At 36.4% G+C, this 18,245-nt stretch overlaps 1 protein-coding gene across 2 annotated transcripts in view; it reads right to left on the bottom strand.

Moving 5' to 3' along the window:
- Positions 1 to 18,245, bottom strand: part of sptbn1 (spectrin, beta, non-erythrocytic 1) — a 90,585-nt gene that overhangs the window by 58,702 nt on the left and 13,638 nt on the right. Inside the window, exon 2 of one of the 2 annotated variants that reach the window (XM_039674184.2) lies at positions 4,501 to 4,713. In XM_039674184.2, coding sequence (XP_039530118.2) covers positions 4,501 to 4,645 — 145 coding nt within the window. In that variant the 5' untranslated portion in view covers positions 4,646 to 4,713. The remainder of the gene's footprint in view (positions 1 to 4,500; positions 4,714 to 18,245) is intronic. The other variant, XM_039674185.2, reaches the window with a different exon arrangement.

Raw genomic sequence — 18,245 nt, forward strand, 5'->3', positions numbered from 1 at the left:
TCTATCTATCTATCTATCTATCTATCTATCTATCTGCCTGTCCATCCATCCATCCATCCATCCATCCATCCATCCATCTATCTATCTATCTATCTATCTATCTATCTATCTATCTATCTATCTATCTATCTATCTATCTATCTATCTATCTGTCCATCCATCCATCCATCTATCCATCTATCGTTCCATCTATCCATCTATCTATCTATCTATCTGTCTGTCCATCCATCCATCCATCTATCTATCTATCTATCTATCTATCTATCTATCTATCTATCTATCTATCTATCTATCTATCTATCTATCTATCCATCCATCCATCCATCCATCCATCCATCCATCCATCTATCCGTCCATCCGCCTGTCAGTCTGTCCATCTGCTTATGATAATGGCAGAGATCATTAAGTTAACATAAACCATAAAAGTTTGAACAGTTTAATAAAATAGGCACAAACTTCTTAGAAAATGCAAACGAATTAAACAAAGTGTCAGAATCAATCCGTAATAAACCCCACGCACACATGCTCGTGTTTAGCATAATAATAACACCGTTAAAGGGGTGGTTTTCCCTCAACCTGGCGCCCCGTCCCCCGGCTCCTCGAGCACATGGTCCACATTACTGAGGTATGCCTGAGATTCCTGCCTGATCCGACCTCTGGGAGTGTGATATCGGACTTCCCATCCGAGCCCACGACAGCGTGAGGAGACCGCAGAGATCAGAGCGAGAGCAAACACAATTCTGCTTCTATTTAAACGAGAGGTTTACATCCTCTAAAGAATAAACGAGCTTTGCTTACCAATGCAGTTTCTGGCCCGAGTCAAAAGCAAAATAAAAGTCATAATAAAAAGTTGTGCCAAACTATTCAGTACTTCCTCCTGCAACTCTTGATCTCAAATTTCATGGCTTGTTTAGTATGAAAACTCACAGATGTCACTAGTTTGTTAATTCCACGCCTTTAGTAGCAATTCGTGACCCACTAAAAATGTGGAAACGGTAAATATTCAGCTTTCTTCCATGTTCACCTCCATTGTAGACTTGAGTTTCTTCCGTGAAGTCACAATATTCCTCATTATAATAATTAATATGCAGAATAAAGGGGCGGGGCCTGGTTGAGTTAGGAAAGGGGCGGGACATTTCCCAAACACACTCAAAGCGCTCGACCAATCACAACACACTAATCCAGCCGACCAATCAGAGCACAGTGTGCTTTTCAGAAGGAGGGGCTTCATAGAGACAGGAAGTAAACAGAGCGTTACTGACAGACTGGGAAGAGAGGAGCCGCAACAATGGAGAATATGAAGAAAATAATCAACATTCAATTTCTAGTAGAGCCTGAAAACGACATCAAGACATGGCCTATTTAAACACTGCAGCTTTAAACATCTCTCTCTGGTGCATTATTCCTGCTTCATGATACAGAATAAGAGGGACAGAGCAAGGGTTGTGTATGCGCTGCTGCCCAGGAATGCAGGAAAACACAATCACGTGAAACGGAGATGCTTTACTGGAATGCTGGGGATTTTTTACAACTCCAGAAATGGTTTGTGGGTTTTGGCAATAAGAGAGAGAGAGAGAGAGAGAGAGGAAGAGATTTAATATTTTTGTTTTATGTTCCATCTTCTTTATCCCTGAAGTTTGTAAGTGAGTCTCCGGGAGAGCGAAGCGACTGTTTAAGCTCCGCCACCCCGAGAGAATACGAGGAAACTCTCGCCGCCAGCCAGCGCTCATAAACAACATCACACCTCTGTAAACACAGCAATGCGAACCCATGATGAGGATGGAAACCAGCGGAGGGAAATATGCCACTGTCATCCAAGGTCTAACGAGAATAAATCATATAAAGAATGAAATACAATGAAACCCCACAGTGAGAGTTACAGAGGGGTTGAGGAGGTGGATTGATGTGGAAGTCTTTAAAAATTATGGAAATTTATATTGCAAGACTTTTTGAATTGCAGAGTTTAAAACTTGCAATTCCCCCCACCTCAAAATTGTGAGATATAAACTTACAATTGTGAGGACTTTTTTTTTTTGCAAAGAAATTAATAATTTTATACATTATATTGATCAAAAGTGACAGTAAAGATGTTTTATATTTATAATGTTACAAAAGATGGAAGTCTTTAAAAAGTTATGGAAATTTTTATCTTGCAATCTTGCTGAGTTTAAAACTTGAAATTGTGAAATATAAACTTTTTTGTAAAGGAATGAATACTTTTATACATTAAATTAATCAAAAGTGACAGTAAAGACATTTATAATGTCACAAAAGATGGAAGTCTTTAAAAAGTATGGAAATTTATTTATATCTTTTTGCATTATTGAGTTTAAAACCTGCTTAAATCTTTTTAATTTTTTATTTATTTTAAAATTTCTTTCTCCCCTCAGAATTGTGAGATATAAACATTTAGCTGTGAAGAATTTGAAAAGAAATTAATACTTTTATTCAGATAGGACACATTAAATTGATCAAAAGTGACAGTAAAGACATTAATAATGTTACAAAAGATTGTATTTCAAATAAAACTGAATTGAACTTTCAATTCATCAAAGAATCGTAATCACGGTTTCCACAAAAGGGAAGCTCTTTTCAACACTGATAATAATCATAAATGTGTCCTAATCAAAGACTCTCTAGACTTAGAGATTATTTTTCACATGATGGAAGCAAGGAACAATGCAACCGATGCTTTATCATGCATTTCAGTGTTTTAATGAACATTCATGACGACACACTCTTATATAAGCATCCATTGACTAAAGGCAATTTCAGACATGTTTTGTAAATCTGAATTTAGCATTATTATTGATCAAATGCTCCATCAGAGAGTCTAAGTGCCCTACAAAAGAAGCAGGTATATTGTTTCTATAGTAACCGCATTAAAAATTCACCCCATGAATAAATCATCATCCATCTCCATATTGATTTTATGTAACGTACAGTTTCCCGTACGAGCGACGCGAGTTGGTCTGTGGGCTCGAGGGTTTCGCTGGGAATGGTGTGGGAGCTTCAGGAGCGGATAAAGTGTGAACTTACGCCCACTTTCTCTCTGCCACAGATCTCCTACGCACACAATCACTGCATGTCATGTGCGAGCGAGTAGGCGTCACATTATCCAGCTATTCAAACTCCAAAACACAGAATAGCTGACAAAAAAACACTTAATAACCTCTCTTATTGTTCCTCTCTGTCGAGCTCTGAAACAAGGTCATGTTCGTCTGTTTAACATCAGCACAGATGGACACTACACTGCACAAAAACTACTGTTCAATTTACGGTAAAAAAAAACACGGTAGCAAGTTTTACTGTAAATTTACAGTAAAAAATTATTTCATTATCTGATATAATGTTAATTTAAGAACACATTGATGTACTGATGTCTGTTTTGTTCCATTGTAATACACTGACAATCACTAATCACTGTAATTATGAGTCACATGATCAATCAAAGCTCATCACAGACAGCTTTTCCACAAGAAAGTTCATGGATGTATAGAAGCTGCACAGCGTCAATTAAACACACACACACACACACACACACACTAAACACCATCATGTTAACACTTGACAAATGCAATAAAACATTAATTTAACAACATTAAATGTAACATAAAACCCTAATGTACACACCGGATTAAGAAAAACTATGACAAAACTATAGTTTGTAACAAAAATACATCAAATGGGAAGTGTCACGCAGGGAATTGTGGGAATGTTCATTTACGGTTTTCCACTGTAAATTACAGTATACAGACTTGTTCTTTTTCACTTCCAAAACGGCATTTTACTGTAAAATTAAATGTAGGGTTAGATCTATCACAGTTATTCACTGTATATACTGTAGTACAGAAACTTTCTGTTACGGAAAATTACCGGTTTGACACTGTGGCATTTTTACGGTATTTTACTGTAAAATTAACTGTACGGTTAGATCTATCATAGTTATTCACTGTATGTACGGAAACTTTCTGTTACGGAAAATTACCGGTTTGACACTGTGGCATTTTTACGGTATTTTACTGTAAAATTAAATGTACAGTTAGATCTATCACAGTTATTTACCATATATACTGTAGTACAGAAACTTTCCGTTAACCAATTACTGGTTTGACACTGTGGCATTTTTACAGTATTTTACTGTAAAATTAAATCTATGGTTAGATCTATCACAGTTATTCTCGGAAACTTTCTGTTAACCAATTAACAGTTTGACAGCATTTTTACGGTGTTTTACTGTAAAATTAAATGTACGGTTAGATCTATCACAGTTATTCACCGTAAATACTGTCGTACAGAAATTTTCTGTTAACTAATTACCGGTTGACACTGTGGCATTTTTTTACGGTATTTTACTGTAAAATTAAATGTACGGTTAGATCTATCACAGTTATTCACTGTATATACTGTAGTACGGAAACTTTCTGTTGACCAATTACCCGTTTGACGGCATTTTTACGGTGTTTTCCTGTTAAATCCCGATTTGTGATTTCCACTCACCCGCTAGAGCCTTGATGCGAGAGCGCTCGAACAAGCGGGCCGAGCTGTTCTCATTGTCCCATTCGTCCTCCCAGCGGTTGTTCACGCTGTCCGGGTATTGTTGCTGGATGTCCATGTGCTCGAATTCTGCGGCTACTGTCGTCATCCTGACCTCTGACCTTTCGGCTTTTCACCGTTCACACTTCCTCATGGGCGGCTTCCTCTGAAGCCCTGCTGAAACAGATGGAGGGGTCAGAGGTCATTAGTGGGATGTTTAAGATACATCAATGTAATGTCTCTTTACTCTTTTTTTAATCATATTTACTCCATTTACTCCTGATTGTGGCAGAATATCAAATGGATTCTGGGAAATGGATTTAAATATGGTAATAATGAGGTTAAACTGAACTAAGAATTCAATGAAAACATTCACTTAGTCAAAGAAAAACATTTGCAACCCATTTTACTTCTGCAGCATATATATACATACTGAGAGAGAGAGAGAGAGAGAGAGAGATTTTGTGTATATACAATATTTGAACACCATATAACATTGTCATTAATGTTATTTTCTACTCTATTTTTGGTTGAATATATAATAAAAAAAGACACATACATACACACACATTATTTTTTTATTTTACTTTGAAATAACATGCACTGGGAAAAAAAGATTGCAATAAAACCAGGAAAGTGAAACATTAAAGTAAATAAAATATTGACTTCAAGTTGACTTTAGTAAAAACGAATTAAAATATGTATCACATAAAGCAATTTCAGTGTGTTGTTGGTTCTCAGCGACTCTGGGAAAGAGTGTCTGACTGTCTTTAATTGTTCATCGGCTCTGCTGACCTTTGCAAAGAGACAGCACTTATTTATTTCCCATCAGCCCCTCCTCTCCCTGCGTCCCGTGATACTAATGCACATCTGTGTGTTTTAAGGAGTGACTGCCCCCTATTGGACAAGCCTGAAATCTGAGATCTTACCCACAATCCCCGGCCCAGCACAATCATGTGGCGTTCCTAGACCCGTGAATGTGAGATAACACTCAAAACACATGACATCATCAGCGATGTGTGTGAATGATGTTTCAGCTATTTCAAAAATAGGTCTACAATTTGATAACCTAGATTTATGAATATAAAATATACATAGAAAGGCATTTGGATCTGTTCCAAAAAAAAAAAATCCCCAGAAAATGTGGGATTTTCTTACAAGAGATAAAACATTATTTACTTACAATTTCACTCTCGCCTAACAAGAAAGCTCTCAGAACATGTTTTTTTTTACTTTTTATTTTCTTTTTAAATTTTACTGCATTTAATATGTAATTCATAGTTATTTGTGTAATTCCCTCTTCTTTCCCTTTCTTTTTATGTGGCTGTTTTTAATTTTTACTTTTATTTGTTCTTTAGTGGTGTCACTCTTAACTATTGTGATGCTCTAATTTTGTTGTAGCATAGTGTAAACTGAATATTCAAATAAAGCATTAAAAAAAACAAATGGCATAAAAATAAATTGCGTGAAAATTCTCGAAAAACAAAAGACAAAATGATGTAGAACTATTAACTGAAAGCAAATCTTTTAAAAACTCAATGCATAACCAGATTGAAAGGAGAGAGGTCTGGAGTTTACCTGTAAATACTATCCCACCAATAAAGTTTAAGAAGTTACACATTAGGTTATTAATTTGATTTAGTCGAGTAGTCTCAAGAGACAAGGAGAATAAATGCGTCTTTTGTAACTTAGAAGAACAATCAATAAAACATTTATTCTTTATTAACCTGATTTTTTTTTATTGATAATGAATATTGAATATTTAAATTCAAAATTAAGGATTTTACTATCTAGTAAAAATATATTCTTGTTATATAGTGTAAGGGTGAGGGTTAGGGTTAATAATAAGAGAATAAGAGAAGAATAAAAATAAGAGTTTGGTGATTAACTTAATAATTATGTATGGAAAATACCATATACACAAACAGAAATTGACTAATAATACATTATATTACTTAAAATTGAACTTAAGCATTACATTGAGGCCCTAAAAATGCAAAAAATAAAAAAGCAAAAGGGATATATTATAGATTTTTTTTATTCTTCTTTTTATAAGTTATCCCTGTATATTTTGTTTCTGTTGTTTCCTTTGAAGCTATAATGAATCTAATAGATAATAGTTGAATACATTGTGATCCTCTATATATGTATGTTGTTACTGTTCCGTCATGTAACAAAAATAAAATTAAAGAAAAAAACCAACCAAAAAAAAACATGAATGGCCCTAAAAGAACAAGGGGGTTATGATGCACAACAGGTGCGCCGAACAGCACATCAACACCCTGAAACGCAACGCTTTTCCCTGTGAAAACATTTGTCTTTCTAATAGGCGGCATCAGGCTGGGTTTGCATGCGTTTGTTCTCCTGTGAGATGTTCTTCTTTAAACACAAACCCCGCGCGGCGCTAACATCTCACTTGTGTGTGTCTAGAGCGTTTCTCAAACAGACAGAGTTTCCAGGGCATTTGTGTCGTAAGAGTAACACCCGTGTCCCAGAAACTGTCGGCTAAATATAAGTGTGCCGCCTGGGATGGGTTCTGGAGAGCTGAGAGATTCGGCTTCGAGTGATAGATACTCGAGCAGAACGAGCAAGACGACACAGAAATCAAGGGCACATGCTGAATACTAGCATACGACGACAGTTTCTGCCATGGAAAGATATAGCAAGACAACTTTTTGAGTGTAGATTGAATTGAGGATAATGGATGGGTGTGTGATTCGATTCAAAAGCGTGCAATTCGATTCGAATCTTTTTATTTTATTTTACAAGATGTAAACAACACTGGTCCAGAAGCACTTCCTGTTTCAGTTTTTTAACACTACATAAAAGCTGGGATAAAATACAACCAACAGAACATTTAAAACTGAATCAAAAAGTTAAACAAACATCTTTAAGATGTTTTCTTTATATGTGAAATAAAGAAAACAGTTACAAACTGAAACAGGAAGTGCTTCTGGACCAGTGTTGTTTACATCTTGTGAAATGGTCTATAGCACAGTTTATACAACTCACGTTGCCCAAAGTGCTTCACAACCATAAGCTAAACAATGATAGGATGTAGAGGGGGGGGGGAAGAATTGGACCAATTATTGACCCTTGTGGGACTCCTTAAAGAGGTAATCTTGAAGAATCACAGCCGCCAAAGCTAACAGAAGAACCTGATTTAAACCATTCGAGAACATTCCCTTTAAGACCCAGACCATGTTCAAAGCGATTCATTAAAATCTCATGATCCACCAGATCAAACGCTGCACTAAGGTCAAGCAGAATTAAAATAACTCTTTCACCATTATCCAGTGAAACAAAAATGTCATTCAACACTTTGACCAACACTGTCTCGGTGCTGTGGCCGGACTGAAGGGTTCGCTGATTGAATTTGCAGTGAGATGCTTACCTTTGCTAAAAATATATATATATATTTTTAGCAAATTCAATAATATTGATTCATTTGGCTAAATAATATCAGGAAGGCCATGTTCATTTTTCTCAAGGAAAGAAATCTCTCAACTAAGGCTGTAAACATAAAGGGAAACCTTGTATTATTATTATTATTAAAGGTTAAAATTAACAACTTCTTATAGCCTACATGATACATGTCAGATGTTCGTATCTTTCAACATTGCTTCTGATGTTCATTCATGTTTATTTGGTGGTGTAACTATTAGCAAAGAGGAAGACTATAGCTATATATACATTTTCAACATCTATTTTTCCTCCATTGTGTGATTTTATCAAGCTATCGCCTCCCAAAAAGACAATAAAAGTCTGTCTGTGACGTCCTTGCCATTCAAATGTATTCAAAACAATATGTATCACAATAATTAAGAAAGTATTGTGGTAGTAATGATGGTGTGAGTTGGTAATACTATAGTACAATTGGTACCATATCAAAAAATATCATATTTTTCTTTAATTACTGCATTTTTATAGGCTTTTAAATGATAATGTGATGATAAAAATGCCGTTAATGCCCAAAACATGGTATTTCTATTTTTTATTAGTATAGATGTGCTATAAAATGTACTTCAAAGAATATTATGTACATGTCTAAAATAAAGTAAAAAATGTTTAAAGTGTACATGTCCAAGTATATAAATTGTATACACCATATTAATAACACCATAGTGTTTTTCCATATTTATATGGAACTTTAGAAGGTACAATATACAAAACACACATTGACACAGTTAAAATCAACTTCTAAATGCACATTATATTAAGGATTGACTCAAGCTTGTGTGTGTGAAGCAAGACAGCATGAATTCAGACATTCTCATGCCTGGACTGATGGGTTTGTCTGGCTCTAAGAGTATTGATTTCCCAGCATCCCTCAGTGAAGCGAGCGTTTGTCCTCGGCTGTAAAAGCCTCGGCTCGTTACCGTCCTCTCTGACTTTACTGTACCAAACAACGCTAACGCCCACACAACCTGCCTTTGCAAATTCACATATAAAAGAAGTACTGTGGCTTTAGCATAAAGATACACCATGGAAAGATATACCAGTATCTTCATTTTTATCTGTGTGTTTTTGAGATATACCACAATACAACCAAATAAATACAATGGTAGCTAATCATTAACTGACATGGTGGTACAAACACACACACGTCATTTTATTTGTTTATGTTTAATTTTGTGTTTTGTAGTCATTTTTGTACTTAAACTTCACACATTTCTATTTTTTTATTCTAGTTTAAATATTTCTCTAAAAAATGCTGGGTTGTTTCAACCCAAATTTGGGTCAAATATGAACCAACCCAAATGTTGGATTAAAGATGTAATTAAAAAATGTACTGCTGAAAGTGAAAGTTGGAGTTAGGTTAAAATTTTTAAATACATTTTTAACATTTGGGTTTGTCCATATTTGAACCAAATTTGGGTTGAAACAACCCAGCATTTTTTTAGAGTGTAATATTTATTTAATATTTTATTTCAATTGCCAAAAGTTTTTTTTTAAATAATATTAACTGCCATATTTCATTTGGAAAAAATGGTTTTAATCATTTTGACCAGCGATTTTTAATCATTTTAGTTACCGTAAACAATAACAACACTGATTTGTTTGGACATGATAAAATCTTTGTTTGATAAAATAAATAAAAAAAACATGTTACCTTGGGTCATAGGTGCATGGATTCATGCCATGATGTGATACCATAATTACGAGATTTCAACTTGTAAAAAGCGTTAACGTCTTGTAACTTGTAAATCTGTGAATTTTCTGAGTTCCATCATGTGACCGTATGGTGCGTTCAAATCCTCCTGGGGAAGTTCGTACGGAGAAAGTGGGAAGTCGTGTTTACGACGGCAGTGTGTTCAAATCGCTTTCGTCGGAGGAAGATGGCGGAGTACTTTCTTTTAATTAAATACACAAAAATTAATTATGAGAAAGTAGTGTGTGAATGTAGCCATAGTTAATACGTTAACATTTTAGCCATCTAGTCAAAACTTCATTTACACATGTTGCTGATGAGCTGATGCTGTGCCTCTCTCAACCACAAACGCCTTCTTTCATCAGTTTTTTGCACTCTTCTCTTTGGGCAGTCTATAGAACTCGAAAGGTATTTTCCCCATGCAACTGATTAGTACAGACCAAAAATCGACCATTTTTCAGCAGAAATAATCAGCCAAATATGCGAGCCCGTTCAGTTCAATGGCATTGTTTATGTTCTGTGCCTCCAAAATGGCCGACTTCCGGATTGATGACGCGACTTTTGATTGATGACGCGATTTTTTCTCCTTTATTGCAGAACTTTATAAATAACGAGCGAGGGAACCGGTTGTGCTAAAATAACTCACTTGCGTGTTTTGGCCTACAGAGTAACGTCGTAACTTCGGCACTCTATTGCAGATTAATTTAGGCATTGATTAGAAACGAATAATTCCCATTATCAGCTCTGAGGAAAACATCACATGTTGTCATCTAGAAATTACTGTAAACGGCATGGAGTGAACGCATCATATGAATATTGTTATGAAAATAGCTGATATTCTAAGCCTTGTACCAGCAGTATGTGGCTCAAGGTCAACATCATCCTGGGGACTCGAGCATGATCGTGTCTGAATTGAAAGACGATCCAGGTAACAGTTAAGACCAGGGGCAGGGCTTCTGAGCGAGTGTGTTTATGTGTGTGTGTCAGCAGCATCGCTCTTACACTGTTGAGGTCAAATTTGCCGGTAGCATGTGCGCTAGTTCTCCGCAGAGCTGTTTTTAGCATCTCGCTGGCACACAGAGCTGCCGGGACAAACTCCATTAAAGGGATAGTTCACCCAAAAAATTAAATTAGCCCATGATCTACTCACCCGTAAGCCATCCAAGGTGTGTATGACATTCTTCTTTCAGGCGAACACAATAGGAGTTATTTTTAAAAAAATGTCCTGGCTCTTCCAAGCTTAAATGGGAGTGAATGGTCAGTTTCTGTCCATAAAAGTGCACTTTTATCATGGATTGATGCACTTTTATGATGGATTGATGCACTTTTATGATGGACCGATGCACTTTTATGATGGATAGATGCACTTTTATGATGAATAGATGCACTTTTATGATGGACCGATGCACTTTTATGATGGATTGATGCACTTTTATGATGAATAGATGCACTTTATGATGGATTGATGCACTTTTATGATGGACACCAATGCACTTTTATGATGGACCAATGCACTTTTATGATGGACCGATGCACTTTTATGATGGATAGATGCACTTTTATGATGGATAGATGCACTTTTATGGACAGAAACTGACTATTCACTACCATTATAAAGCTTGGAAGAGCCAAGACATTTTTTTAATATAACTCCGATTGTGTTCGTCTGAAAGAGGAATGTCATAGGAGGACTTGAGGGTAAATCAAGGGCATGGGCTAATTGTCATTTTTGTGTGAACCATCCCTTTAATTCACACAAGATCTGGCCTCTAGGAATTTAGATCATCTAAATGACAATAGCCTCTGCTTATTTGAGGTTTGCATCGTTAGCTCTGCAACATGCTAAAGGCTAACTGTGCATTGAATTTTCCATTTCAGTTTCGATGTTCCCTTAGAAGGCAGCTCACTTTTACAACAATATCAAGTCATCATAAATAATCATTATCTTTCCTCTCTTCCTCTGAACGACCATTACAGGCTATTTCTCCCTCCATTTCTCTCCGCAGATTCAATTAGCTGGTAAACAACAGAATGAGGATCTTTTAGCAAATTGCTTGGACATTAATCTGCACAAACTGCTGAGCCAATGAGATCAGACCCTTGTTTTAGCCACGGCCTGATTGGCTGTAACAGGTCACCTGACTTAATCTGAGTCATGCTAAAATCACAGAAAGTTTGAGGTCTGGAAAATGTTTTAATGCAAGGCTGCATTCATTTGATCCAAAATACCGTAAAAATTGAGAAATATTTTAACAATTTAAAACAGCTGTTTTCTATGTGAATATTTTGTTAAATGTAATTTAATCCTGTGATCAAAGCTGAATTTTCAGTGTCAGAAATCATTCATTCAGAAATCATTATAATATGATGCTCAGGAAACATTTATGATTTGTGTGAAAACCATATTCTCTGGTGAATAGAAAGTTCAAGAGAACAGAAGAATCATTTGTAACATTATAAATGTCTTTACTGTCACTTTTGATCAATTGAATTTGTCCTTGCTAAATAAAAGTATTAATTTTAATTTTAAAAAAAAATAAAGTAGTCAAACATTCATATTCATATTGCACATATCTAAAAAGCAACTGGACTCATTTATTTATTTAAAACGCTAAATATTAAAAGGTTGTGTTAATGTAATTTTCAATTACGTTACAGTTTTATCTCACTAATGATGATTTTATTATATTCTGCCAATAACAGGGAAACTGTAGTTGGATTACTCATGGCCGTGTGATTTTGTTAGATGTGTAATTCTATCTCTTACATGAAGCAAACGTTGGCATTTCTCTGAGCATCTCAAGGTCATTTCACGATCAAATTTTATTCGGCACACCTTGCACTTGCTTCTAAGCTAAAACGATTCCCACTGTATTAATGGATTAGTTTTGTACACATATTTAGAAAAGCTTTCAAAGCCCGGATCGATGGCGCGTTGAAACCGGAGTGCGGGTCAGCAGTGAACTCATTAGGACTCAATCATGCCTCCATTTACCCTGCCAGTGTTTCCGCACGTCTCATCTGTGGGAAATGAGTGCTGGGATTCACAAATGCCCTCTGTTGTGCACTTTCATTAGTTTGTGCGCCCTTTCTCCCTGTGAGGTGGAAACGGTCTTTGAGAAACACTGTGAAGCGGCCATTATGGATCCGGAAGCTTCCTCTCGGGCCAAAGCATTTCATGCAACTGTTCTCAGACCCCTGCTCGGTCAACCGAGAGAGATGCCGTGATCACGGCCAGCGAATGCAGGCCTCGGACGTGTTATGACAGCCTTGTGTTTCGGCATCCCGACTCGAGCCAGGAATCATGGTGGGAGAAGCATAAAAGCTTGTGCTGAAGGCATTCTCATCCCATCGGATGCCATACACTTGGGAAGTGAGAGACACGCTGAGAGTCAAGAAGCCGAAGCATGAGACTCGTCCAGCAGGGGGCGCTGGTGCATGAAGACACACTAATGTGTGTGTGTTTCAGAGATGTAGCAGAAGACCAGATCTCCAGGGATTTACAGTGAAAGTGTGTGTGTAACTATAAAAGCTTTAAACGCATCAGTGTGGGTGTATATTCAGTAAAAGGTGAACTATCAGTGAGGTGAGGAATGTTTACATCACTTTTACACCCCAAAACAAAAGAAATGTTGCAGAATTTTTTAGGAGCTTCACCTTTAAGGGTTTTTTTGGGGATTATTTTTTAACTCTAGAAAAAAAGTACAACACTATTAACTACAAACAATATATAAAAGTCATTTATGTTGTGAGCATTGTCCTTTTTCTAGAGTGGATTTTTTTATGTATCCTCCTCCACAGTTGGTTGCAAATGATAAATTATGTATACTTTGTGTACTATGTATACATTTGCATTAGTCAGTATGACAATTAAATGTGTTTAAAATAAAGCAATGCACAATAAAATATACACACGCAAAAATAATAATAATGCACAATGCAGTTATTCTAAATGATTCTGAAATGTTCCTCATGCAAAATAATAATCTAATAATGCAAAATATAATTATCTGTATTTCCTCTGCCTTTGTGCTGCAGTGTGTGTGTCCCTTTCTTCTCTCCACACATTTCTAAGCGCTGATGTGTGGAATCACCATGGAGAACCGAGAAGAGAAAGAGCCTCATTGTGTGAGTGCCATCAAATTGTGTGTGTCGCTGCCACATGAAGCTGTCTGCAGTGTGTTTGTGTGTTTCTCGGGATCAGATGAAGGTAACGGGTCTCCAGAAAAACAAGTTTCAGAACGGCCTGTGAGTGTGAATATTTCAAACACACATGCATTATTTACTATAATATGAGAAGGGGAATGCTTTCATACTTCACTGTCTTATTGGTCCAACAGATCATTTACATTTTACAGTTTCTGTCATGTTTTGTCCATTAAACTTTAAGGTGGTACAATGACCATAAATCCACAATAATGCATAATTTTAATAATAAGCTTCCACCAAAATTCCTTATTTACCAGTTACCACAGTGAGATGACTGTAAATGAATCAAATAAAGATTGTAAATGAATCGAATGACTGTAAATGAATCAAATGAAGACAGTAAATGAATCAAATGTCCGTAGATTAATCAAATAAAGACTGTAAATGAATCAAATGACTGTAAATGAATCAAACAAAAACTAAATGAATCAAATGAAGACTGTAAATGAATCAAATGAAGACTCTAAATGAATCAAACGAAGACTGTAAATGAATTGAATGTCCATAAATGAATCAATTAAAGACTCTAAATGAATCAAATGAAGACTGTAATGAATCAAGACTGTAAATGAATCAAATGAAGACTGTAATGAATCAAGACTGTAAATGAATCAAATGAAGACTGTCAATCGTTTGTTGTTTGAAATAAAAAGAAAAGAAAATGAAAACTGAAATTATATTTTGACAGAAACTACTGAACATTATCCAACAACAACAACAACAAAATCTTAGCATGCTTTTAACAGCAGAAAGTACTGTGGTGGCACAGATGGGGATACTACTTTAAAATACAACTTGGTACTTGTAAGATTACCAAAGTACATGTCCAAAATATCAGAGTACATGTGTGGTGCATATGAATCAGATTTTTACATTTTCCGAAAACAATATTAGTATGAGCAATAGTAACAGTGATGATTTCCTTTTTAAACAGCACTAATAATTATAGCTACTACTATGGTATTGTGGCAGAAGCGGGGGTTGCCATGGTGATATTTGTAAGGGAGCCAGTGAGGGAATGTGCGTGGGACAGAACTGATGATCGTCCACAATGGGTTGCCTGGGTTACACTGACATTACTCTGATGGAGGAGAGTGGGACGAATCTTTCATTCTGTTGAACCCCTCCACCTCAGTGCAGCCCACGCACACACACACACACACACACAGACACACACACTCACTTACAAACACTCACACAAACATACTCACTCACACACAACACTCACTCACACACACAGCTGAAGTATCTGTCCCTCTGGTTCGGGTGTGTTTGGATCGTCTCTGGTCTGGGTGTCTAACTGGACTTAAAACTTAAAACCTCTAGTCAAACCTTTCCAGCCAAGACCCTGTAAGAGAGTGTGTGTGTGTGTGCATGTGTGTGAGGACGCAAGCAGCTTCACACTGAATCCTAACGCTACATTTCTACTGTACACTGTAGAGTTGCTAAGAGACAACATGTCCAAAGCTGACCAGAAAGAGCCCGGAGCCAAAGAGAAGCTCCATCTGGTTCTGTCTGTGTGTACTGTTCTAAAGATTCGAGATATCAAATCCTGAACACACTAAACAGGTCATCATGACACCAAAATATATATTAATATTAATAAAGAAACCCAGCAAACTGAAAACATATAGCGCTTTACACAAAATAAACTGATTCTAAATGATTAACTTGGTATAGCAAATAGCTCTTAAACATAAGAGCTGAAAGATAATGCTGAAAGTCAAGACATAAGAGAGCTTAAAACATTTCTGTGGCACTTTGTTGGTGTTGAAGCAAAGCTAAATTATCCATGATTGCATTATGAAGAACTCAAGCCACCAGAAGCATTACAGTCCAGATAAACGCATTACTCCAGAAACACACATTACACGTGCAAAACAACAATCCATTAGCCGAGCGTGACGTCACCGCATGCCATATAATACACGTTAAACTTTTTGCCAACTGTAAAAAACTATAATTAAATTCAGGACAAGGTGCTGGTAGCCCCTCTCTTATTATGCCATCACTCTGAGACTATCCCTAATATAAGTTATGAAGAGAAATAAAACAATAAGCCCCGCGAACCCGTGTTTACTGTGAGTTTAGAACTGCTGAGGGGCGTTGTTAGACGCGGGGCGGAGTGAAACCCCTTTAGCTGGTGTAAATTCACTGTAAAACACGGGCTCAAGGGGCTTATTGCTTTTATAAAACGGTTACTCATAAAAATAGTCATGTTAATATTTATTTTACTCATAAAATAAGCACCAGAAGCAAAAAATATAACGTTATAACACATTGATTCCTCCGCCTAGCAATGTAGTTCCAAAGAGGTTGCTAAGCAACACATTCAACAATATCATCACGAACGGCAGTTGCGCAGTAACACTAATGTAATGCGGTCACGGGTTTGTTGAGTAATTTACAACGGCTTCGAGTTCGAATAGTTTACTGTCTTGCTTCGAACGCGCCTCAACCAATCAGAATGAAGGACTGGAATTATCCGTTTTATAACGAGGTATTTTTAATGATTGGTGACTTAATGGAGTAAATTAAGTTAAGCATCGTTCTTCTTCTGAGATAACGCAAGATCAGGCCTCAGGGAAACACTGAGGGAAATATAAGGACGAGTCCCTGAAGATCGAGAGGGAAGCTGGGCGTTCTGGCAAGGGTTACTGAGTTCCCATGACGGACTGGACTGTTCCCATTCCTGGGAAAACATGCGGTAATGCACTGGGAAAACTTGCAGTAATAAAACACATCAACGTCAGTGTTTTGTTAGTATAATAATAACTGGGCGGCTCTGCATCTAACACTGAGCTTTAGAAGAATTAGAATGAATTATTTGCACAAATGCTATTTATGCATGTTAAAATCTTTACAGTCTATGGTTAAAATACGGAAAAACAATAATTCCCCCTTGTTCTAGAAATAAACGCTTACAGCATTTAAGTTACAATTTGCACACATAAAAACAGATTATTTAAATGATAACATTGTATAATGAAATAAAAATTATGTATTGAATTATGTATTTAAATCTATAGAGATGTATCATATTCCTAATCAAGAAGAGTAGAAATCTCTAATCCGTATAAAGAATACTAGAATGAGGAATGACATGTTATGGTGATAACAGAACAATATTGTATTATTATTTCCCTTATTATGAAGACAGTCAGTCATTCGCTGTTCTTTTCAGAGGATCCCTCCTATAAATTATCACCAGTTTAATTAATAAAACATAACTGGTGGTAATGAAAAGCTCCACCGCTGGATCTGTCCTGACGGCCACATCTGTGTGCTTCACGTTGACAGATCGGTTGGTACTGTTTACAGTGGCACCGGTCCAAAAGAGCTTGTTTTTATGTATTGTTCAGCTCTTCTTGAACTGGATGACGAGCATGTGAAATATGGACAACAGATGTGCTCTCAGAAACATGTGGAACGTGGAGATATGATCCAGATAAGCAGTAACCTCGAGTCGCTCAGTTACACACACTAGCAGAGGAAAGACTGAAACACACACCAGATCTCTTTAGTCCAGTGAGAAATGCATGAAAAACTCCAGTTACGCTTTATTTTATTGTGTCATTGTTACAGTGTAATTATATATTTAAGTACTGAGTAATATTAAGCTTATAGGATTAGGGTTTGGTTGAGGGTTAGTTGCATGTAATTATGCATAATTTACAGTTATGGTAAGTACATATATGTAACAAAGACACTGTAAAATAAAGTGTTACCAAAACTCCCAGTAATCAGTCAGAGATCTCAACAATGTATGAACTCAAACATTAAATGGAGATCACATGATCTGAGCAGCTCCTCGTTCATGTATAGCTGAGTGTGTGTGTGTGTGCTATAGAGACTCATTAGTGTCTGTTGGTGAGTGATTGATTAGTGTTAATTGCTCCATCTTTTCATTCAGCACGCACACACACACACAGAGAGCCAAATGATCGGCCTTTTGTTAGATCTCCAGAGATGTTGTTAGATCATCCATCCATCCATCCATCTATCCATACATACATACATCTATCTATTCATCCATCCATCCATCTATTCATCCATCCATCCATCTATTCATCCATCCATCCATCTATTCATCCATTCATCCATCTATTCATCCATCCATCCATCTATTCATCCATCCATCTATCTATTCATCCATCCATCCATCTATTCATCCATTCATCCATCTATTCATCCATCCATCTATCTATTCATTCATCCATCCATCCATCTATCTATTCATCCATCCATCCATCTATTCATCCATCCATTCATCCATCCATCTATTCATCCATTCATCCATCTATTCATCCATCCATCCATCTATTCATCCATTCATCCATCTATTCAT

Source organism: Pimephales promelas, chromosome 21, assembly GCF_988280905.1.
Source record: "Pimephales promelas chromosome 21, fPimPro1.hap1.1, whole genome shotgun sequence".
In the NCBI taxonomy this organism is placed as follows: domain Eukaryota; kingdom Metazoa; phylum Chordata; class Actinopteri; order Cypriniformes; family Leuciscidae; genus Pimephales; species Pimephales promelas.